The 25215-nt window shown below is 38.3% G+C and overlaps 1 protein-coding gene across 2 annotated transcripts; it reads right to left on the bottom strand.

Moving 5' to 3' along the window:
- Positions 1–268: 268 nt before the first annotated feature.
- si:ch211-14k19.8 (mucin-2) lies at positions 269–23674 on the bottom strand. Of its 2 annotated transcripts, none has more exons than XM_022674910.2 (10): positions 23348–23674; positions 18346–21063; positions 16554–16624; positions 15747–15805; positions 12566–12723; positions 10623–10782; positions 8415–8606; positions 6583–6804; positions 1651–1807; positions 269–1547 (listed from the first exon to the last, which is right to left on the bottom strand). In XM_022674910.2, the coding sequence occupies exons 1-10, from the start codon at positions 23388–23390 to the stop codon at positions 1473–1475; spliced, it is 3855 nt and encodes a 1284-aa protein (XP_022530631.2). In that variant the 5' UTR covers positions 23391–23674; the 3' UTR covers positions 269–1472. The 2 variants fall into 2 exon arrangements, with proteins under 2 accessions (XP_022530631.2, XP_022530632.2); XM_022674911.2 differs by having other exon boundaries at positions 6583–6753.
- Positions 23675–25215: the final 1541 nt, after the last annotated feature.

Below are 25215 nucleotides of genomic sequence, written 5' to 3'. Positions count from 1 at the left end.
CAATATCTAATACAAAATAAAAAACTTAGTTAAATGGATAAAATCTTTATATACATTTTATATAGGTTTTATATTAGAACATACAGTCTTTGTGTGTATTATAGATAAAAAAACAATTATTATCAAATTTTAGGTCTGAAAGGGTTAAAGGATCTACTACTATCACATTAAGAGGTCTTAGGGAGCCATCGCAGCATGTTATTAGGCAGGAGTTTTTAATGTTAGGGCTGGTTGAGCTGTATGTGAACATACTAAGTACCAGATGTGGTAAATACAACAACAGTTTATTAGTCATTTTTTGTGCATCCCCAGGCACTTACATTACTCTTCAACAGTTTCAAGAGAATGAGGTTCTAATCGAAATGTGCAGAATGCCCCTTATTTAAAAAATGGTGATCTTTCAGGAAATAGCAGGATTGATACCCAGTAATCTCCCTCTGCCCAATCACTCAGCAAGATGTTAGCTAGTGCAGGAATCTGTTGATGAAATAGGTGATAAAAAAATAAACTGGGCGTTATTGTTCTCCTTCAAGCATGTACAGCTGCCCAATGAAACAGAAACATGTGTTTGGTGCTACATGTGCCCAGAAAAGGTGCCTCCATTTGACCGGGGAGTTTAAGCTAATGGCTGGATTTGGAAAGTGTTCCAAAATCCATCGCATGATCAGCTTTTGCTGGTGACTGGTCTGACTGGCCAGATATTTTCCAAGTCATTATGTGACGGGAGAAGGAAATGTAATGGGATGGAGTGCTACAGACTTGTAGCTCTCCAGCCCAGAGGGTTGTTGAACCCAATTGCAGAACAGTTGATCTCAAAGCAGGTAAACCCAAGAAGAAAGGAAAAAATAAATAAAAACAAACACACCGCTCCTCAGTATGTCGTTTGACTTGCTGGTCAGTCTGGTTTGCTAATGCTGAGCATGATGCTAAAGCAACATGGTCAAGTTTTTGGTCATGCTGGTCATTTATAGTTTGGTCAGGTTGTAGACCAGCTCAGATTGTCAACCAGTTACACCCATATTAAACCCATATTTCATATTTATCATCCCAAAATACTTTAAATATTAAGTATAAACACATTTGGTGAGTGATTTACAATATTATTTAGAAGATAATACTTCATTGTTTTTCTTTAAATTCTATATAAAATTACAAAAAAAACAGCTGAACAACTGAAAAATATCTTTGACAGGAATTCTAAGCAAACCCACTGAAAATGAACGAGAATTCACGGCTGTCCAGTTCTGATATGTCCTTCAACAGCAAGTGAGGGTATTCTCACATCAGCAGAAACGTTTAATAAACACAGTCTCGCAGATGAATACAGTTCATCCAGTCTGATTAATCAAGGAAGAGAACAAACTGCGAGGCTTAGCTTGTCCGTCTAGCTCTCCATCAAAAAACTTCAAGTATCCTGTAACCGAGTCTTTTGGCTCAGTCTCATCAGAGACGCATCTTGCTCCTTAGTCCTCCTACGCTGTCCAGCTTTTCTCTAGCTCCACCAGCTCCATGCCTTCACAGTACGAGCGAGGACGCGAGGCTTTAACCTGAAAATGGAGGAGGAAGCAGTTAAAAGCAGTTAGTCAGCCTATATATCTGTACAACAAGTAAAATCAATGTGTGTGTTTGTATTTTGGTTGTGTGACTCACTGAGGCTGTGTTTTTAGAGAGTTGCTGTAATAAAGGGAAAGGTGTCCACTGTATTGGTTCGATTGGCCAGCTACATACAGACAGGTCACTGGCCTTTCCTGAATCAACCACACCATCTGCAAGACTGTAGTTGCTGAGATCCCATCGATAATGAGAACTGAAAAAAAAAAAAGAGTAGATTAATCATACTGAGAAATGTAATGACAGTGGTTTGACAGTACAACACTGCCCTAAACAGGCGAAAAACGGTACTGCGGCAGCAAATGTGGAAATACAGTACCAGTCAAAAATTCCGAAGGACCTTTAATTCAGTGTTGTTTCGCTTATTTTATCAAACCAGTTTTTTTTATATTTTACATTCTTCTTGGGGGTCACATGGAGAGAGCACCAGCTACCCAACCAGAGAAATCAAGGCCAATTGTGCTCTCTCAGACTCCTGCTGCTGAGGGTGAGTAACTTGACCCAGGATTCTAACCAGCGATTCTCAGACCATGGTGACAGTGTTCCACTTGGTTCACTGGTATTTCAAACCTCCTTTACTCGAAGGGTTCGGAGAATGACTACATTACAATAGGGGTTAATACTGTATTGTACTGTACTGTCCAAATTATTTTTATGTGTTACAGGTCTGAAGCAGGAATGCATAAATTAATAAATTAAGTTATAAGATTGAAACTAAGCAGATAAAACATGATATACAGATCTGGAAAAAAATAAGAGACCACTTCAACATTTCTCCCAAATTCCAAATAAAAATATTGTCATTTAGAGCATTTGTTTGCAGAAAATGAGAAATGGCTGAAATAATAAATTATTCATATTCATAAAGTTTTAAGAAATCAATATTTGGTGGAATAACCCTGGTTTTTAATCACAGTTTTTTCATGCATCTTGTCATCATGTTCTCCTCCACCAGTCTTACACACTGCTTTTGGATAACTTTATGCTGATTTACTCCTGGTGCAAAAATTCAACCAGTTCAGTTTGGTTTGATGGTTTGTGATCAACCATCTTCCTCTTGATTATACTCCAGAGTTTTTTTCATTTGGTAAAAATTTCAATTTGGTTAGTCAGTGTTAGCTGGAGTCGTGACCAAGTTTTCTGTTTTCCTGCACTATGCCATTAGCACTGCCTTAGATAGTTTGCATCCTAAGCTAAAGTTGGCTTTTTTCTAAAATATTTGAATACTATAATCAGGCACAGTCGAACCGTCAATATCTAGTCTTGTGAGGGTCCTTCTATAGTCCTTGATGAAAGCAAGATCAGGACGATGGTGTTTTTAATTTCAAAAACATTGAGGTCTGTGGTAAAATGTATTATGTTCATCATTGGCAAATAAGCAATTTGTCAGGAATTAAATATGACAGATTTGCAGTCATATGCTTTTTATAATTCCACAAAACCACAGTAAATAAAGCAAACAATTAGTTCAGCTCTATTAAAATGCTACATTATTTCTACTGTACACAGTAAGTGATCACATAGCTCTGTATGTTAGAAAGACTGCATCTCACACCTACAGCTCCAACAGAAAAAAAAAAAGAAAACATGTCCTGTAGATGGTACCAACACTTCATATACTACTGTGCTTCCAAATTTGGATACACCTTCTCATTCAATGTTTATATGTATATATATATATATATATATATATGTATATATATATATTATGGCAAGCCAAACAGGAAATATATATTAAACGCATATATGTATATAATGAAAGCGATATATATATATATATAATGAAAGCCGATATATATATAATGAAAGCCGATATATATATATGTATAATAAAAGACGATATATATATATATATAATGAACTCTGATATATATATAATGAAAGCTGATATATATATATAATGAAAGCTGATATATATATATAATGAAAGCTGATATATATATAATGAAAGCGATATATATATATATAATAAAAGCGATATATATATAATGAACTCTGATATATATATATATATATATATATATATGTATATATATATATATATATATATATATAATAAAAGCTGATATATATATTAGGGGTGTCACGATCTCGATATTTTATCGAAATCGAATCGAAATGAGGTCATGGTCTCGAGTATCGAAGTCAAAAAGAGGATCGACGATCCCTCCCGCGCGCGCTACGCAAATGGCGCGGCACCAACACAGCGCATCCTATTCATTTAAATAGAGAGCCGCTGCATGAGCGCAGCCCCGCCCTCAGTTCTGCTGTGTGAGAGACAGCTGCCTTTCAACCACGGAGGAGAAACTGAAAACGGATTTATAGAAATATAGACAGGGCTCTCAAGTTTTGAGTGTCGGCGGGAGTGTGATCACTGTTTTTTATCTGTCCAACGGGGGAGGGGGGCGGGGGTTGGGCGCGCAGGTTTTGTATCTGTATCTAACGGAGGGGTGGGTGCACGCAGGTGAGAGCGTGTGAACTCGCTGAAATGCGTGTGTCAGTGTGACTTGAGAACACTGACTATAGATCACAGTGAGGTGGATTAAAAATCTTAAACTTATAATTGACTACACCTGTTGCTTTCCATTGAATTAAAAAAACATCTTTCTCTCAGATAAAGTAAACACAAGCGTGTTTCTGACTAAAATAAAAGCTTTTCAGGAGAGATATAAGTTATGTGTAAATATTTATAAGACAATACCTGACAAAATCTGTTTTAATGACGTTAATAAACATCACTGTGACAGCGCTAGTCACAGTTTCACCACATCACTTATCTAACCAGCCTGTACTGATTTCTGCCCCCAATAATGCTTTCAATAACCTCTAATAGCCTTTAATAGTCTTCAGTAGCCTTTAAAAGACTTACCTGGCGGCCGTGGTGTGTTCACTAAACTCCGTAGTTATAAACATCCTGAGGTTAGCAGCGCGCTAACTGACCTGTTTATAATGTAATCCGAGCAGTGCCTCCGTGTCGGCTGTTCTAACCTGCTGCTGTTAGCTGCTTGGGCTGAAAGATGAACTGTAGTGAGCTGTATTATCCGGTTAGTGGGGTTAAAACCTTTATTTGTTTACAGAAACAGTAAAAACGGACTGGCTGAGCTCTGTAGCCCGTGGCTGGGCTGTACTGAAGTAGTGACTGAGTGAAGAGAGCGGGGCTTGTGCTGCTGCTGCTAGTGGTTGGATGAAGAACTGCAGCTTCATGTAAGTGAGCAGTTTCACCAGCCATCCACACACAGCTCTGATAAACTGCTTGTTTTAATAGTGCACACTGTTGCTACCAAAAAAAGTCACTAGATGGCATTACCATATATAGCTTAATAAATAATAATAATAATATTTATAATATTTATAATAATAATAATAATAATAAATATATTATTTAAATTTTATGAGGCATAAAATAATAACAAGAAAAAAAACAAGAAAATCGAGAATCGAATCGAATCGTGACCCTCAAATCGAAAATGAAATCGAATCGAGGATTTAGAGAATCGTGACACCCCTAATATATATATATAATGAAAGCTGTTAAGACCCTTTAAGAGGTAAACGGGTCAGCCTGAGAGACTGAAGGTGGCGTTGTGGTTCAGCCGGCCGCAGCTCCTCGCGCAGGGGAGGCCGACCACCGGCAGGCAGCGCGGCGCACTCTCTCCACGGAGGAGCGGCGCGACCAGCCTCAGACTGGCTTTAAAGTGTCAGGGGGCGAAGGTGGCAAAAAAGGTCCGGCCCGCGAGCTGCTTTCCCCGAGCCGGGGACGGTCTACCAGCGTTCATTATATATATATATCAGCTTTCATTATATATATATCGCTTTCATTATATATATATCAGTTTTCATTATATATATATATATATATCAGCCTTTACTATATATATATATATATATATATAAGAGTTCATTATATATATATCGCTTTCATTATATATATATCACTTTCATTATATATATATCACTTTCATTATATATATATATATATATATATATATATATATATATATATATATATATATTAGAGTATTATATATATCAGAGTTTATTATATATATATCAGCGTTCATTATATATATTAGCTTTCATTATATACATATCACTTTCATTATATATATATCACTTTTATTATATATATATATATCAGAGTTCATTATATATATATCGCTTTCATTATATATATATCGGCTTTCATTATATATATATATCGGCTTTTATTATATATTTCCTGTTTGGCTTACCATAATATATATATATATAGGTAAGAATCTTAAAAGTCTTAAACAAGCAAAAAAACTCTCTTATATGAGGTAACTGTTGCTCCTCCTTTCCTGGTGCAGTCCTGATCAGTGCCAGTTTCATCATAATATTTTATATTTAATATAAGAGTGTTTTTGTGACTGCTCTTGGAGATACTTTGAATGTTCTTAAAAACCTTTATATCGTCTTTTCTTGATGAATTCAGCACAGCTGTTAACTGAAAGTCTGAATTTTAGGTGACTCTACCCCAAAACTGTCATGTGAGAAAGAGGTGCCTTCTTTGAAGAATGTAAAATAATGTGGCTTCTGTTTACTGAATAATTGCATTTTTTTCATACTTTGGGTGACTTTATTAATAATTAAGTTCTATGGGTTCCAAACGTTTGCATGTTTTTTAACTGTATCCACTAGAGGACAGTTTAGTGTCAAACATTTCTAAAACAACAAACATGGTGATGGTTGAGAAGGTTGTGATCATTTGTGTGTAAAAAATGTAAATCTCCATTGTATTTAAAAAAATAGTAGTGGCATCTGAACTGATCTGAACTATTGGGGACACTGCCCCCTGAAAACAGACAGTGGACTTGGGGAGATAACAGTAATCAGTGCATTGCTTTGAACAGAACATCATTTATAACATTCTGGGAATACAGTGAAAAGAATGCAAACTTAAAAGTGTGTGTGTGTGTGTGTGTGTTTTTATGTGTCATGGGAACATACCTGTGAGGATATACAGTATTCAGGTGCGAGACACTGCCCTGGTAGGTGGAGGTGATGGACATGGTGTCGTCATGGTAACAGCAGGTGTGGTCCAGTGCCCTCATGTGCAGGATTTCATCAGAGCGGGTGAAGGCAGGGTTATCCAGCGAGTCCTCCGAGCCTGGCCAGGACCTTCCCCAAAAACGAGCCGACAGCTCGTCAAAGTGGTTAAACCTGCGATAACTTCACAGGCGCACACAAAAACACACACAGTGCAACGTGCTGAATTCTGCTGCTACACCCAAATTTACTCTAAATCTGACCCAAATCAGATAAACTGTGTGTGTGTTTCCTTTCATACTAGTACTGTAAGCACTAAGGCTACTGTTCACTGGTACATTAACAATAAGAAGTTATTTACTAAGAGTAAATAATAAACCAGTGAAGACTTTATTTGATTTAAATATAATTTTTAGACCATAACTCAATCTTATTTTTACGTAACATGTTTGTACTGCCGCTTTGTGCTACTGCGTTTCTAGTGCTCTAAATGTGTTTCAACTTACAATGTGAAAGATTTTAATTAATAAAATAAGTCCTGCACTCCCCTATCACGAGCAATGCCCAACACCAGGAGGGTGAAGACTAGCACATGCCTCCTCCGATACATGTGAAGTCAGCCACCACCTCTGTTGCTGATGTAGCATTACTGAGTAGCATCACAGCGCTAATGCTCGGAGGAAAGCACAGCGACTTGGTTCTGATACATCAGCTCACAGACGCCTTGTGCTGATCGACATCACCATTTGGAGTGATGTAGGGAAAGAGCACCATCTACCCACCCAGAGAGACCAAGGCCAATTGTGCTCTCTCAGGGCTCCGGCAGCCAATGGCAAGCTACATAAACAGGATTCGAACCGGCTGAACCACTCGGAGCCCCAACAACTCTTTTTCTGAGGTCCTCAGTAATTTTCTTTGTTTGGGCTGTGATACATTTCCACAAACATGTGTTGTAAAGAGCAGACCGGGATACATTCACCTTTAAAAACTGACTTCTAGAGGTTACTTATGTTTGCCACTCACAAATATGTAATATTGGATCATTTTTCTTAATAAAAGGAAAAAATAAAAAGTATAATATCTATATTTCCTTTCCTGTTTAACTGAGTTTCCTTTTTCTACTTTTAGGACTTTTAGTGTAAAAATATAATAATGTTTAGCTCATTTTGTATGCAAATATATATATAATTCTAAAGGATACACAAACTTTTAAGCACCACTGTATATATGAAAATGTTAATTTATTTTAAGCCTATGTATCTAAGTGAGTATAATAATCTATGAGGACATATTAGTCTTAAAAGCACAGTGACTAATTCAGATTGCTTATAATTAAGTCTAAATGTTAATGGCAGCTTGGAAAATTAATTTTGATCATGCTAATGTCCTCAGTGGGCCTCAGAGTGTAAAATACAATACAATACAATTTAATACAATACAATGTAGGACATGGCTCCTTTAAAACTGTTAGAATAAAAAGATTAGGATTTCATTTCCAACACAGGATTTAAAATAACGTTGATGACCTTGACCTTGTGCATGGCTGTGTGTGTGTGTGTGTGTGTGTGTGTGTGTGTGTGGGTCTGCCCCTCAGCCCCTCCCTCATGTCCCCCTGCTTCACTGCTGTGTCCTTCAAAACCAAGGTTTGTTTAAACGGGCCAACGATTTCCTGCAAACCCTTTCCGATAACAAAGTCAGGATAATACCTCATAGGCGTGATTGTAGCTGCGCCCAGATCAGCAATATTTCTCATTTTTCTCAAATAGCAGCCAAAAAAAAAGTGTGTGACATACCTGCTGCGTGTTTGGTCCACTTTGGCCTGAACCAGCATGGTCTTAAAGCGCCGCACGACCAGATAACACAGAACAGCCATCAACAGAGCCACAGCAAGCAGCACAGCAAAGCACACGCCAACCAGCCGCTGCCGGGTCATACGCAGGTCACATCGCTGCCCCATAAACCAGAAATCCTCCCCCACAGGACACCTACCGAGCACAGAGCATACACAGGCCACAGAGATCAGTGAACTAAATTCTCAAGGATTTTAGTTTAATCACTTGCACTGCCAGAAAAGGTACCTAAATCCTTTGGAAGTCACTGGATTTCTGCTTTGATTGCTAATAAAAAATGTGGTCTGATTAATATATAAGAGAATACAATTTTATTCCAACATGGGATGTGAATAACAATAAAGTCTGATTGAATCCTTAAACATAAGTCACAATTATAGACAATTATTATTATTAGACTTATCTAATAAGTAGGAATGCATAGATACCATTTTTCCCAATGAGTACAAGTACAGGTACATGTATTTTTGTACTTTCTGATACAAATACCAATACTGATACCTACTTAGAATAAAGCAAATCAGAAGCATTATTAAATAGTGAAGATGTCACTCTAAAGTAAAGTAATGCAGCAGTTAATTTGTTTATATTGAGTTCTGTTGAGTCACAGTATATAAACACATTTAAAATGTTTTCAATCAAGCTTACTTTTAGGAAATTATTTAAATCAAAAAAAGAAGTTTGATTTACTATAATTAGATCACATGATAGGAAAAAACAGGAAATAAATAGGAGGGGGGTGAGTGTCTCTTTTTAAGCAAGTTTCACTTTTGACTTTTTTTACCAACGTTTTTTTTTACTGCATGTGGATTCTTTGTGTTGGATTAATGAGCTCTTTGATATGAAGGTTGACCAACTATGGCTGGATGTTGTGCTTCGTGAGTTTCGTTGCACTAAGGATGATTCTCTGCTGAGCTGAACTCACTTGCCTTATTGAATTCTCTCCCTGACATATTATTTTGCTCAGTCTCTCACTCTTACCCTGTGCTGTGGATCTCTGATCTGGGACTGATCTAGAATGCATTGGGCACAGAGTATCAGATGTTGGTTTTACAGCCTTGTTTGCACTTACAAAAATGAGTAAATGAGTATCAGTATCCGTATTTATCAAAGGTGTGAACATTTTTTACATTCATTACTCAGGTTAAAGTAAAGTATATGGTCATTCAGCTTGCCACCAGCTGCCAGAGCCCTGAGAGAGCACAATTGGCCTTGCTCTCTCTGGCTGGGTAGATTGTGCTTTTTCCCCCTCATCACTACTAGGGTGATGTTGATCAGCACAAGGCATCTGTGAGCTGATGTATCAGAACCGGGTCGCTGCGCTTCCCTACGAGAGCGCTGTGATACTACTCAGCATTGCTACATCAACAGCAGTTAGAAAAGAGGCAGTGGCTGAGTAGCAGCTGAGTAGCAGCTGAATATGTGGGATAATTGGCCTAGCTAAATAGGGAGAAAAATAGAAATATATACTAAGGTTTAAAATACTTAGTTGTAGAAGTTGAAGTTTTAGCTCAGGCTCAAGTAAAATTACTGCTTTCAAAACTACTTAAAGTAAAAAGTAATATAAGTGCAAAAAATGCCATTAAGGACAAAAGTTTGGGCCACTCCACAGGGTCCTATAGTGCACTACAACCCCCTAACGCTCCACCTCCCCAAACAGTGAGCTGTGAAGCAGTGGAACTGTGTTCTCTGGAATGATGGTGCTCAGTCCAATACTATTGGAATAGTTTGGGAATGTTCATCCAAAAATCTACCACCACTGAATGCAATCAAATCCTCACAGCAATGCTCTAAAATTGAACAAAATCTACTGTCTGGACAGTATAGACAGTTACTTCAAAAACGTCTTTCTAATATCGTTAATTTCATAAGAAATAATGAATGAATAACTGTAACTGCAACTGTTACAGACAGGCAGCTACGTAGTTTTAGTGGAATCCATTTAATTGGTTGTGTACTATAAAATAAATTGATGGCTGATGACTTCACTTAAAATATGACTTGGAAACGCCCTGATGGTCCATCCCACCCACAACTGATGATGCTCTCAGTCCTGGCTGGTCCAAAATCTGTTTTACCCCAAACCATAGTAAACTCTAAAGTTAGAGTTAGATTTAAAAGTGAACGTATATGTGCTGGTGTGGAACTCACTGGCAGAGGGGTTGTTGCCCAGACCGGTGGACACAGATGCCCTGGTGTTTGCAGTACTCCGAGTGGCAAACTGAACTGCAGCTGGCATTGCCCTCTGAAGACACACACTGGAATCCAGACGGGCAGGTAAACAGCCATGAGCAGACATCAGTGTGCAAGCCTGAGAGAAAAGAATTTTAGACATAATTAACTCATAGTTAACTCATACACTCACCATACACTCACCATCCAAAACATATACACTCAGCTTATGCATCCAGAAGGAATGCAATGCTTTTCGAAAGAAAGATAAAGTTTAGCAGAAACAATAATTCATTAAATGAAAATTTACACCTGATATGGGCAGTCATTATTGAGCTACTCATATAGAAGTAGCGTGTCATGCATGTGTAACACAATAGCCAGACAATTACCATATTTTTTGCACTATATGACGCACCAGATTATCACATTATCAATAAACATCTATTTTCATACATAAGGTGCACCGGAGTATATCTTCTAATTCAGCAGGTCTTGCTGTTGGGTGTCGAGACATGTAAAGATAAGCCAAGTAAAGAAAACTGTAATTCTTAAAAAAGAATTGACTTTTTTTTTTAAGTCAAACGAGTGCTGGATGTTAATCTTCACAGATTTGTCTCTGGAAAACACTTCCATTCATTAACAGTAAGTTTAGATTTCCAGATTTCTACTAAGGCACAGCATTAGCAGATAACGATATTAGCTAGCAGTTCATCCCACGTAGCTTGTTTTAATACAGTAAACGCGCTGGATCCAATTTGGTATTCTCACATCTGAATGGCGAAAGAGCTAACGCTGTTAGCTTGTACTGCTATTGCTGCTCCAGCAGTGCTAGCCTGGGTTAGCAGCTCTTGAGATGGCTGCAGTATGTGGATGAGCGTTGTCTTGTTGGAACAGCACACCAGAGTGTGTATTTAGAAAATGTGGAGCAACTAGTTATGTTAATGAGGTTCTGCAACAAACAACACTGGTCTAAAAATTAAAATATTTTAATTAAATGCAATTATTCAATAATTATTTAATAATACTTACCCTCAATTATTATTATTATTATTTAATAATAATAACCCTCAAAACAGAGCGATTTATTAAAACTGAGGGAATTATCTATTAAATTAACAGAAAGATGTATTAAAACTAAGGGAATTATCTTTCATTTATTTAAACTGAGGGAATTATCTATTAAATTAACAGACATATTTATTATAACTAAAGGAATTATCTTATAAACTAACAGAACAATTTATTAAAACTGCGGGAAAATCTATTAAATTAAAAGAACAATTTATTGAAAATACTTATTAAATAAAGAGAAAGATTTATTAAAACTAAGGGAATTATCTATTAAATTAACAGAACAATTAATTAAAACTGAGGGAATTATTTTCTACATTAAGTGAGTAAGGATGTGTCCTTTAATTAGTTCCCTCTGGAAAGTCTGCACCTAGGAACTGAACATCAGGGATGTAATGTTATGCTACTGGAATTATTTTCAACAGTTTCACATTGCAGCACTTCACATTTTAACTAACATTTTAACTATTATTTTAAAACTATAAAATCAACACTGAAATATAACAGGGAAATAATTTGTATATTTAGTTTTTTACAATACAATAACTGGTAACCATCCAAATCTTTCCTCTGAATAGCTCTGCAATCCAACACCTTCTTTTGGGTCCAACTATTATTCTGATGATGAGTGTATGATGTTAACTATGCAATGCTATGGACACGGTCAACCTGGGCTAGCAAAGCAAAAACAAAAGAATTGGCCATGCTATTCCAATACTTGTGGTAATTTGGAAAAAAAATGTTTCTGTAGTTTAAAATGCAGCAATGTTGTTATGTAAAATTAATCCAGCTTCAAAGAGTGCTTGAGAAACCTCAAGACTGGTGTGTTTTCTGTGTTGGTGCCTCACCTCCTACGGTGATGTTTTTCACCCTGGCTCCACCGACATATATCCCCTCTCCAGGAAGTGGACTTAGCCTGGCCTCCTGCAAAAGAGACTCCGCCCTCCCCAGCCAGGAGAGAGCATCCATCGTGCGGAAACTGACCACGGTCTGAAGCACTGGGCCACTAAACGCCAAGAGATAACAAACAAGAGATAAATTAATTAAAACTCTAACACAGTGGTGGTGAATTCTGGTACAGAAATGCCAAAACTAACAATGGCTGCATTTGTTGCTGCATTATTTATAGAAAGTCAGTATTAAAGTACATAGATTAAATTGGGGGCATGAATATTTCACTGGAACACCTAACTGCAACATTAGCAGAAAATGTCAATATTTAAATCTGTAGAGATGATTAGATTATATCATTTTAAAAATGAACAAAACATGTAATCTAAACACAGGTATCCAAACCTTCTCAGGATAAGAGAACTTTCTGTATGCAGCAGAATTTTGGCCGTCACCCCCCCCCCCGCCCTGCAACCCACATTTAATGCCTCAGGCCTGAACCAAACATTAGACCACTTTCCTAATTAGTGTCAATTTTGGTTGGTACGTTCATAGACTATAAATGTACCTACAAAGCCTATAAAAATATTTGTAAGACGTCATCACCTTTTATGAGCCGTCACAAAAACACAGGGTGCCGGCTTTCTATTAGTTCCCAAAGTTAAGAGCAGTTGAGCAGGGAGAACTGCCTTCTCTTATTAAGTCTCCCAACTCTGGAATAACCTCAGGTAGTTCAGACACAGCCTCAATCTTTAAGTCTAGACTGAAAACCTACTTATTTAATTTCGCTTTTGGTAATTAATGTTTTTTTCCCCTTAGATACGCTGAGGATCCAGGGGTTCATGGACTTGGGGCAGAGGTGACTAATAGGCGGACTGCGGTCAAACCGATAAACTGACGAGAATGCTTAATTTTGACAGTGTTTATTTAAAGCGGAGGAACTTCTCTTATCTTTATGCTATACGTGCTTTATTGCGGTGCAGTAAACCCACAGACCACTCACGTGTGCTATAAGATCACCAGACGCTCTCTTCTGCCTGTGATCAGATCTGTGCTTATTCGGAAGCGCAGAGTTCACACAGGCAAAGTACACAGTGAGAAGCAGCAGTCGGAGAGTAAAGCGAGAAAGGCTAATTCAGATGGTGCGCACCAGAAAAAAAAATGAAAATACTACATTCGTAAAACATACTAACAGTAATAATAATAAATAAAATAAAACTGCTGTTTTTAAACAAAGCTGATATTTTGGCCAAGTTCAACATTTATCCATATATTGTACGCTTTGTCATTAATGTACTTATCATTACAGGCAGGCCTAAATATAATATAAATAAAATCAAAAAGAATAAATATAGCATTTTAAAACAAAGTTGACATACAGATTCACATTAATAGACTCAATAAGTTCAATTATTGAGGGTGTTTCCATTTGTTGTATGATAAGTTAATAATGTAATTTTTGTGACAGGCCTATTTAAAACAATAAATATTGTTGAAATATACTTATAGTATGTAGAATAGTATTTGTAATTTGTTTTGTCTGTCAGTTGTTGATTACATAAAACACTGACAGAACTACTAGGCTTCTTTAGTATACAGGATACAGCTCTGAATCATAACGCAAGTTAAAAATGACCACGTGACTTTTCAGTTTAGTCCGAACCAAAGTAGCAGGTGTGAAAGGGGCCGCGAACCACGGTCCGGACCAAAGGACCAGATTTTGGTCCGACCAAGAGAGGTGGTCTCGGTCCGGATCTTCTGAACCATGGTCCGGTTCTCCTGCAGTGTGAAAGAGCTTTTCTGGATGGGTCGAACTTTCGGACCAATTGCTGGAAGCTAAGCAGCGTTCCTCAACAACGGAAGCAGAAGAAGAAAAATAACCAACTACTACTGACTGCAGCCTGCGGGAAGGCGGAGTTGGACATCCAGCGTGTCCAGTCACCCACTTTGTCCACGCCACACCTTGTCAGTGTCGCAAGCTTGTAGTGTAAACACAGTATTTAAGCCGGACGATGCGGCACATTATATTTAAAGTCCGCTAACTGCCCTGTACATTGTTTACTTCCGTTCAGAGGCGGAGCTAAGACATGACGCTAACAAAGTGGGCGGAGCTGGACGGCATGACGCTAACAAAGTGGGCGGGACTGGACGGCATGACACTAACAAAGTGGGCGGAGCTGGACGCACTGGACGTCCAACTCCGCCTTCCTGCAGGCTGCAGTCAGGACCCTCTCAAAATAACCGGAAAAGCAGGAAAAATGAGCCGTGGATACAGCTGCTTCAGGACAAGCACATTCGTTTAGCGAATTTGAACTAACATGGAGTACTGTGCCTAAAGTTGCTGCTGCTGTTAATATTAAAACCACAATAGCAGCACTACTATGGAGACGAAATTAATCTGTTCATTCATTTTATCCTTATCCTGGAAAGGCTTTCTGTACTATAATGTTTTATATTTTCTGATTTCCATAAATTCAGTTAAAACTAATTCCATCTTTCTGCTTTCCTCCAAGTTAAGATGGATGCTCCACCCTCAGTTTCCCCTGTCACCTGTGCACCTAGGTGCTGATGGTCTTTTTAAAGTCTTTGGACGTCAGGCTTCCCCATCTCCCACCACAGATCAGCTGCCCTCTACCCAGTTTAGGCCGCCTGCCTGAGACTAGTTGCTAACTCTCCATTACCAAATATATAATTACTAACTATCAATTTTATGACTGCTTTAATTGTTGCTATAGTTATTCATCCAAATGTTTTAGACCTTTGTGAATGTAAAAAGACCTTTCAATATTCATTTCTTAGTAGTTTGATTTGAGGAGGATGAGTTCCCTCTGACATATTAGCCTTGATATTTTTATTCTCTCAAGGCTCTGAAGGACTTTTCCTTGTCACTCTTGCTCACTGGGGATTCATTGTTCTACGTTTCATGTTTTGTCTGATTCTCTGTCCTGCTTCCACATCTCTGTGAATCTGCTTTGCGATATCAGTTGTAAAAAGCACTGTATAAATAAATTTAATTTGATAGTCACTAACAAGTACCAGTACATTATTAAAACATTTGTAATGTAACAATACATAGATTTTTAACTTTGTGAATGTGGCTTGCACTTATAGCACATACTGTACATTAAACATTCTTACCTGTGCCATGTGACTTGCTGACTTTGGTAACCTGCAACTCTGTGCAGATATCGCTCCACCTGCACACAGGAAGATTTATCAGTATAATATACAGCTCTGGGACAAATTATGAGACCACTACAGTTTCTAAATCAGTTTATCAGATTTTGCTATTTATAGATATATATGAGTAAAATGAACATTGATGTTTTATTCTACAAACTACTGACAACATTGCTCCCAAATTCCAAATAAAAATATTGGCATTTAAAGCATTTATTTGCAGAAAATGAAAATAGCTTAAAAGATGCAAGAAAATCATATTCATTGTTTAAGTTTTAAGAGTTCAGAAATCAATATTTGGTGGTAATCCTGGTTTTTAATAATAGTTTTCATGCATCTTGGCATCATGTTCTCCTCCACCAGTCTTACACACTGCTTTTTATGCCTTTACTCCTGGTGCAAAAATTCAAGCAGTTCAGTTTGGTTTGATTACTTGTGATCATCCATCTTCCTCTTGATTATATTCCAGAGTTTTTTAATTTGGTAAAATCAAAGTTTAATACGGGACGGAACATTTTGTTGCCAAATAAAGGACGATTCCATATTTTACGGGACGGGTGGTAACCCTACTGTGCACTCTACAGACCTCACACAATCACTGCTTAGCTTATTTAGCAAATGGTTGCTTCCTGTTGCCATTTAGGCTAATAGCATTATCTTTACTAAAGCTGCCCAAGACTAAAGACAAAGGAGCTATCAACAACCTGAATTATGTACATGATATCTAAGATAAGATGCCAAAACTCAATCAGATTATATTTTTACCTCCTCCAGTCCCACATATGAGTGAGGGTTTCCTTCCAGCACCACCTGTAGCAGCACTTGAAACATTTCCACTAAAAACACAGAGAAAATCTTTTAACAAAAACAAATTGTTGCTTTGCTTTTCAAGCTAAGAAAGAAGCAGTTTGCTACCAGAAGGTATGCTAATGACTGTAGAAAAGCATGAACAGAAAAACATCTCTCAAATGAAGCCACCACAGGCCTAGTGCCATGTTTTTCTTTTAGCTGGGTTCAGTATGATTTGTAGCTCTGCCCATCTCCATACAGTACGTGTCAATGACAAAACAGCCCATATGTTTTTTCGGCACCACTTTAAAATAAGACTACCTTTATAAAGGGTTTATAAACGAGTTACAATTAGTTTATGGATGGTTACTAATTAGGTTGTAAATGCCTTAAAAATCATTAATAATCAGTTATAACACATACATAGAAAGGGCAACAACATAGATGGCTGTGGGTTCAGTATTTGACAAACAAAAGGTCATTGTTGCTCTTTCTACGTATGTGTTATAAATGATTATTAATGATTTTTAAGACATTTACAACCTAATTAGTAACCATTAATAAACTAATTGTAAACCATTTACAAAGCCTTTATAAAGGTAGTCTTATTTTAAAGTGGTACATTTTTTCCACTCTAATCTGTCTTTTAATCTCCAGTCTCTAATACCATCTCTCAGTTTTCCCTGTGTTAATATTAACATATATTTTTTATTATTATTATTATTATTATTAATATTTTTCCCTTGCAAACATGTTTGTTTCACTATATTGCAGGACCTTTCTTTTCACTGCATGGAGTAGCTGAGTTGTAATCAATTCGATTTAATCTTATTAAATCATACTAATATTGAACATGTGGTGTTATAGTGCTGTTGGTTGCAGTCTGATGTTAGTGTAAAAAAAATCTGCTAATTTAATCTAATTTATTTTTAGGCTGTTAGCTGATATTAGTGTAGCTAAAAATGTACTGGACTCGGCAGTATTTGTACTCAGCCTTTGCTAGCACTCCACCTAAAACTAAAACTAGTTTTGGTCTGGACTGGTCAATATACCACTTAGGTCTTTTCCTTCGGTTCATAATAACTTTTTTTTCAGCTTATACGTAAACAAGCCGAACAAAGCTGAGCTCTGGTACTCGACTTGATAATGAAATACAGTATAAAAATACAGTGTCATTAGAAATGGACTTTCAGAACCTTGATCTTCAGAGTGGTTGGACAAATCAGTAGTTGTTGGATTATGAGTAATAACAGCAAGAATTGATGACCAAAGCTGAGCTCTGGTACTGTACTTGGTAATAAAATACAGTGGGGAAATTAATCTTTTGATCCCCTGCTGATATTGTATGTTTACAAAATCATTTTTTCATATCTGATTTTTTTTCTGGTATTTTTTTTATATTCTGTCTCCCTGTTAAAAACACTGACTGTTCATGCCTTTGTAAAAAATGTGTACTTTCACTTTCTACTATTAATACAGTACATATACAGGACAAAGTGGCTTCTTTGGGCTGCACTGTAAATTCAAGGAAGGCAGCCTGAGACACTTGGTCTGGTAAAAGATTGCGGGTCTAATAAATGTATTAATTTTTATAGAAAAGAAAGATAATGCAACTACAGCATCCATGTTTTTCTGCAGTCACTGAGAAAGTGCAAGAGACTCTGAGTCAATTTAAATAAAAAAAAACACAAAGCTAGGCACCAACAGACATTAGAAATAAACTTGTATTATAAGTTCAATATATATATATTTTTTGTATGCTGCTTACCTTTGATAATAGCTGGTTGGTCCTCAACAACGAAGACCCGCGCCTTGTGTGACCAATCTTTGTCAGTTTTGAGAATGAAGGGGCGGAGCCAGGGTGTTGAATTGTTCACTGTTGAAGCGGTGTTTAATCCAGTCGGTTTGGATGAGTTTGTGTTCATTTGTGTTGTTAAGGTGTAAGTACTGGGAGGTTCTGTTGTAAAAAGTGCTGGAGGAACTGTTTTTCTGCTTGTAGTGAGCTGGTTTGAGGATGGTGTAGGGGTTGATGGTGTTATTCTTGTCCACACAGTTGTTGTCCACGCAGTTGTGCCCCAGCGTGAAGGTATGCTAGTGCTAACAGCTTCTCCATTAGCTGTGCTCATTACAGGACTATGATTTGTAGGGGTCAGAGGATCATGACTTTCAGTCTGGGCATTACCTGGCTCTGTTGATCCAGTTTCAGTGCTAATAGGTGGAGAAATGCTAACAGGTATCATGGGACCTAATGAAATGCCACTCTGAGAGGAGTTAGCATGGCTAATGTCATTAGTGCTGTGGTCGGTCTGAAGGGAAGTAGTGTACTGAGGGACAGCAGTGGTGGTTCCTGCGCTGTGTGCAGTTGTAGAGATATGAGGACTAAATATGTGAGGCGAGGTTGTTTGGTGTTTGGGTGTGACGAACTGTTCATGTTCATTTTCACTTGTGTTGTACAGATACTCCTCTGTAGTGAATGGTGCTTGCACTGTACGAGGAGAAGTCACCGTAGGATGAACCTGATGGGTTGAATGATGGGTGATTGTGTCAGATGGAGAGATAGATTTAGATTCAAATGAAGTGGAACTCATCTCCCTCTCGCCATCTTTCCTTACTGTATTTGATGAAGGTAAAGTCAAAGTAGGGTTAAAAGTTGTGGTTTTCTCAGTTAGTCGCTCAACTGAGGTAACAGGACTTAACCGAAGCAAATCTGAGGGTGTTGCCGGCATGGTTGTTGTGAAGGCACTGGAAGGGTCAGTGTTTGGTTTGGATTGGTTAATAGTGCTAGGCAGAAATGTGGAACTATCTTTAGCTGCTGTAGTGCGCTCAATATGTGTGGTGGTAAAATCCGGCGAGGGTACATTAGTGGCAGGTTGTGAGGTGTATTCCACGTGTGGGTTTGGAGGAAATGTCTCAAATGAGGGTTGCTCTGCTGATGGTGGTGTCTCTTCTCTACTTGTTGTGAGTGTCATTAGAAATGGACTTTCAGAAACTGGATCTTCAGAGTGGCTGGGCGAATCAGAAATTGTTGGATTATGAGTATTAACAGCAAGAGTTGACGAACGATTCAAAACTGATGTTTGGGTTTGTTCAGGATCATCTCGGTTAGGGTGATCTGATGTCAGAGACTGCCTGGTTTGGTCCATATCTGTCGCTAGTGTGCTGTTATAAGGTGCATCCTGGTTAGGGTTAGCTGACCTCATAGATCGACTGGTTTGGTCGGTTTCTGTGCCTGGTGTTCTGTCTATAGGCATCTCTTGGTAAGGTTGAGCCAACCTCAGAAATGGACTGGTTTGATCTGTATCTGTTGCTAGTGTGCTGTTCTGAAGTGTGTCCTGGTTACTGTTTGTTGACCCTAGGGAATGACTGGTTTGGTTGGTTTCTGTGCCTAGCGTTCTGCCAAAAAATGTCTCCTGGTTAGATTTAGTTGATGCCAGAGACTGACTGGTTTGGTCCATTTCTGTTGCTAGTGTGCTGTTGTGAGGTGCATCCTGGTTAGGGTTAGCTGAGCCCAGAGACAGACTGGTTTGGTCCATTTCTGTGCCTTGTGTTCGGTCAAGAGGCGACTCCTGGTTAGGTTGAGCCAACCTTAAAGACTGACTGGTTTGGTCCATTTCTGTTGCTGGTGTTCTTTTGTAAGGTATACTTGCAACAGCAGTTACATTAGGCGGGTGATTTTGGCAATTCACGGTCACCACCGACAGACCCTCATCAACTGACGATGTCACAGACATGTCACTGTTGGTGACACTGTAGGAGTCCGGCACGTTAGACTCTTCCCGTAGGCTTGTAGAGTTGGTTTTTGTGAGCGGGTCTGCTGTGAGACCGACTGTGTGAGAGCTCGCCACTGAAACGGTTGAATTCAATAGACTGCCCCTCGTGCTATTGTGTAGCCCGGAGTATATTTCTGTACCTGTTTGTTTGTTGGACTCGGTAGGCGGAGTTCTCTTTGTGAGCGATTGTGTCTGCGCGACTGTATGTGCATTGTCAGTCTCTCTATTCAAATGTGCGCTTGTTGCCATGGCAACATCATCATCATCATGCCCAGCCAGTGTGTGTGCTAAGAGTTGTCGCGATTTTGCTTCAGCACTCGTGCGAAGCGAAGGAGGGGCAGTTTGCGTAACTGTGTGTGTCTCCGCATGTGTGTAAGAGAGAGTGGACTGTGTGCGAGCGAGTGTATCAGCGGGAGAGTGTGTGACGGTGTGCGCAAGGTCAGAGATTGCAGCTCCAGCCTTTTCCTGTCCATTGTGAGCGCTTTCCTGTGGGATAGGGGGTCTGCTCTTATCGTCCGACGCAGACACGCCTACACCCTGTTGTACACTCACACCTCCGAGGGCAAGCACAGTTGGGGACCCGCTGCCGAACCCAAGAATGTCTGGTGAATGGGTCACCCTGTTCAGAGTGTCCGGCGAAGGAGATACAGGGTCACTGTCGGAGTGCGTGTAAGGAACCTGAGCTGGATCATGACCGTCCACTGACGTGTTCCATCCTGAAACACATACACATACACAGATATGAATGGAAACAGGAATTTCTTGAACACTCAGGGTAGGAAATTCCAGAACTGATGGAAAAAAGGACATATAAACAAAGACTCCATAAGTAAAGACAATAGATGCATCAAGTAGACTGCATACCAACAGTATTCTAGTACAAAAACACTAATACTATATGATATACACTATATACTATTTAATAGTACAACTTAGGCAGGATCGTACTGAAAGTATTAATGTAATATCCTCTTTTGTTTTTGGAACAGGATATGATAATGAAGCCTTGCACTTCCAACATACTTCACTGTAAGTTCTTAGAGTATACTCAACTGTGATACTCTTACTAGAGACGTGCCAAAACGAACTGGTTTTAGAAAGTTAAACCAAATACCTTAAACATATTGTTGCTTTTGCTTTTAAAAATGTATACACCAGACATTTTTAACACAGTGCAAACATTTTTGTCGCAAACACTCAAGATTTTTATGAAACGTCATTAAGTCACAATTACAAACTATGCGGAGGACTTTTAATTTGAAACAAAGGACACAGACACAGCAGCCGGCCTCTGCTGGGCTGAAGCATGGGTTTTAGCCATGTCTGCTTATAGCCAGGTTAAAACTGATGATGCTTATAAAAGCTCCAGCTGGGCTGTAACTGTTTAGTTGTGATAAAAGCTGACTGATTCTCTGAGCTGGATTGCTCACAGAGTTTTTAACATACTGCAGTCTGAGTACCCAGTGGATAGTAAGGGCCCTCCCATAGTTTTTTAGCCATGTCTAACGTCTAACTTTTTTCAGCTCAGTTTTGGCTTAAAATTAAGTAAAGTGCTGTCACTGTGGTTAGGAATTTTAGCAGAAACATATTGCAGTATTACTGTAAATAGGACTCAAGAATCCGAATAAATCATTGTTCTGTGTAAATTAATTGGTTTTCTTACTTATATGACCAAATATTCTGTGCATCCCTTACTTTTATCTATATTACGAACTTCATACTTAAAAGCTATTTTAATGAATGTATTAGTATTAGAAATTAGTACACAATTTGGAGCCACCAGCCTGGTCCACCACACATTGGTCCCCAAGAAGTTCTGCTGTAAAATTTAGCTCCGAATCCAGTTTTGCTGGTAGATTGTTCTGTAGTAGGGGTTCTAAGCTGGTCTTTGATGGTCAAGGTGGTAAAAAAAAACATTTGTTGATAAGCTAGTTGGGTTATCAGCTCTTGATTAGCCTGGGTCAAGCTTGGGTCATAATGGTCAGGCTGGTCAACTAGCATGGCAAGGCTTGGTCATACTAATGGTCTAGCTTGATCAGGGTTGTAGACATGCATCAAACTGGTTTAAAACCATATTCTTAGATGGTCAAGAGATAAGCTGGTCAAACAGTTTGAGTTTTCTCACATCATGATAACTAGCTAACAAAACGGTGATGAGTCCAACTCAGAATCTTGTATTTACGACTTTGGCGCTTTGGAGCAGCATTATTTCTGTTTAAGTGGTTCCAGTCTGAAGCAAGACCCTAAGAAACACCCTAAGAAAATGCAGTGTTTGTGTTAAAGTTGGAGCTTAACATAAACCAAAAAATGGTGTCGTTCATGTGCACTTATCCAGTAAATCCAATATTTTGAACACGACTTAAAGGCAGCATTAGACCAGCTAGTGCATCTAACACAAATAAAGCATACACTGTGCTATTAAACCAACTTAATCAGCTGACTTACCACTATAAGACATGTTTTCAAATGAACAGCCATCCTTTAAGCTGATACTTTTGTCCAGTGCAACTTACTTACTTACTTACTTAAGTAAGGTAACTCATATATCAAAAGGTGGGCTAATAAAGTCTTAGGACTCCTGCACAAGGGCTCTTACTGGTGTAGCACAGTATAGGACAAACCCAGACCAGGAATTTAATCACATTGACAATTACAAAACAGCTTAGTATTTTTCTAGAAGATTTTTTCTGGATAATTTTAAATGACAAATTTAACAGAACCCTAAAAGTATTCATATGTAATTTTACAGTCACACGACAGAAATAATGAAAGATCATAAAGTCAGCACAGTCAACAAAGTCCCTGTGCTGATACATGAGGGGTGTAGCTACTAAGAGTCTAAGAGTGTACTTTTACTGCAACTACGAACATGCTGTTCTGTAGCTACTAATGTTTACCAGTTTTGATGCCAGTCATTTCACTGAGAGTCATTCCCTAGCTCGGCTACATATCTGCCTCTGCTGCAGTTATCTGTGGTGCTCAGTAAAGCTCTGTACTCACCTGTAGTGAAGAAGAACAGAAGATGACAGAGCAGAAGACGCATTTTGTTGCATGAAACATTCCCCTGAGGAGCAGCTCCGCCGAGTCAGGTCCATTAATGAGCTTCAGTAGACTGCTGGAAGCGGCTCATTACAGCCGCACTGAGTTAACAACACCGCTTTACACAGGGACAGAGAGAGAAAGAGAGAGATGAGAGGAGAAGAGAGGGAGAGAAAATGAGACGGAGAGGAAGAGAAAGAGTGATGACTGTCTCTGAGTCTCTGAAACAGCCACGGACACACCGCCGAACCCCAGTCTGCCAAATGAGACGCACGTGTGTGTGTGTGTGTGTGTGTGTGTGTGTGTGTGTGTGTGTGTGAGCGCGCACATGTATTTAAACCTTTGTGGGGACCACTCGCTAGAAACATCAATCTTAAAAACCTCATGAGTATGTCTATCTATCTCTGTCTGTCAGACATGGATACCTGGATAAGTAAATAGATACGTTTGTCACTGAATATGTCTATCTATGTACGTATATATGTATGTATATATCTATGTATATATGTATCTATCTATCTATCTATTTTTGTTTGTCAGTAGATATGTCTCTCACTGAATATATCTATCTATCTATCTATCTATCTATCTATCTATCTATCTATCTATCTATCTATCTATCTATCTGCCTGTCTGTCTCTCTGTCTATTTATGTCTGTCTGTCTTTAGGCCTGCCTGCCTGCCTGCCTGCCTGTCTGTCTATCTATCTATCTATCTATCTATCTATCTATCTATCTATCTATCTATCTGTCTGTCTGTCTATTTATCTGTCTGTCTGTCTTTAAGCCTGCCTGTCTATCTATCTGTCTGTTTGTCTATCTGTCTGTCAGTATATATGTCTCTCACTCACTCTATCTATCTATCTATCTATCTAACAAGGTTTATTTGTCTGTCTGTCTGTCAGTAGATATGTCTCTCACTCTATCTATCTATCTATCTATCTATCTATCTATCTATCTATCTATCTATCTATCTATCTGTCTATTTATGCCTGTCTGTCTTTAGGCCTGCCTGCCTGCCTGCCTGTCTATCTATCTATCTATCTATCTATCTATCTATCTATCTATCTATCTATCTATCTATCTATCTATCTCTGTCTGTTTGTTTGTCTATCTGTCTGTCAGTAGATATGTCTCTCACTCTATCTATCTATATATCTATCTAACAAGGTTTGTCTATCTGTCAGTATATATGTCTCTCACTCTATCTATCTATCTATCTATCTATCTATCTATCTATCTATCTATCTATCTATCTATCAAGGTTTGTTTGTCTATCTGTCTGTCTGTCCCTCTCTCCTGTCTGTCTCTGTTAGTTAGAAACAGTTTTAGTGTTTATTTCTGTCAGTGAATATGTCTGTCCGTCTACTTATCCTTTTATCACTGGACACAGTAAATTTACTAATAGTGTAGTTCAGTAACAGCTGCACCTTCATCAGACATTTCCATGTATTATATAATCTATTTATTGTATTTATTATCTGTTGTCGAGCATAAGTATAATTGGTAACTGCTTATTATATTTTATTAGCCTCTATTACAGTGATTTTCAACCTGTGGGGTGCGGCCCCCTAGTGGGCCGTAGGGGTATTGCAAGAGGGTTGTTCTTTGAAAAGTAAAAATAATTTTAAATATATAGGAGGGGAACCCTTAGGGACTTTTGAGAAGGCCTAACCTTTTTGAAATAAAAAAAGAAAAAAGAATGTCTGTAATTAATTATACATTCTTATTTTATATAATGGTTATATATCTGTAAGTGTTACTTTTGCAAATGTTCAGATTTTGTCATGCATAAAACAGTTAAACTCACAGCATAGCAAATTATCCAAT

The sequence above is a fragment of the Astyanax mexicanus genome, chromosome 21 (genome assembly GCF_023375975.1).
Source record: "Astyanax mexicanus isolate ESR-SI-001 chromosome 21, AstMex3_surface, whole genome shotgun sequence".
Taxonomy (NCBI): Eukaryota; Metazoa; Chordata; class Actinopteri; order Characiformes; family Acestrorhamphidae; genus Astyanax; species Astyanax mexicanus.
This window is presented reverse-complemented; position numbering and strand designations above follow the sequence as displayed.

What these genes read in the sequence shown, in the direction of transcription:
- si:ch211-14k19.8 (XM_022674910.2), bottom strand. Translation starts at nt 23,390, where the DNA reads ATGCGTCTTCTGCTCTGTCATCTTCTGTTCTTCTTCACTACAG. An exon ending in CATATGTGGGACTGGAGGAG is followed by an intron (nt 15,806 to 16,553) that starts GTAAAAATATAA and finishes TCCTGTGTGCAG; the next exon opens with GTGGAGCGATATCTGCACAG. An exon ending in TCTCTAAAAACACAGCCTCA is followed by an intron (nt 1,548 to 1,650) that starts GTGAGTCACACA and finishes CTCCATTTTCAG; the next exon opens with GTTAAAGCCTCGCGTCCTCG.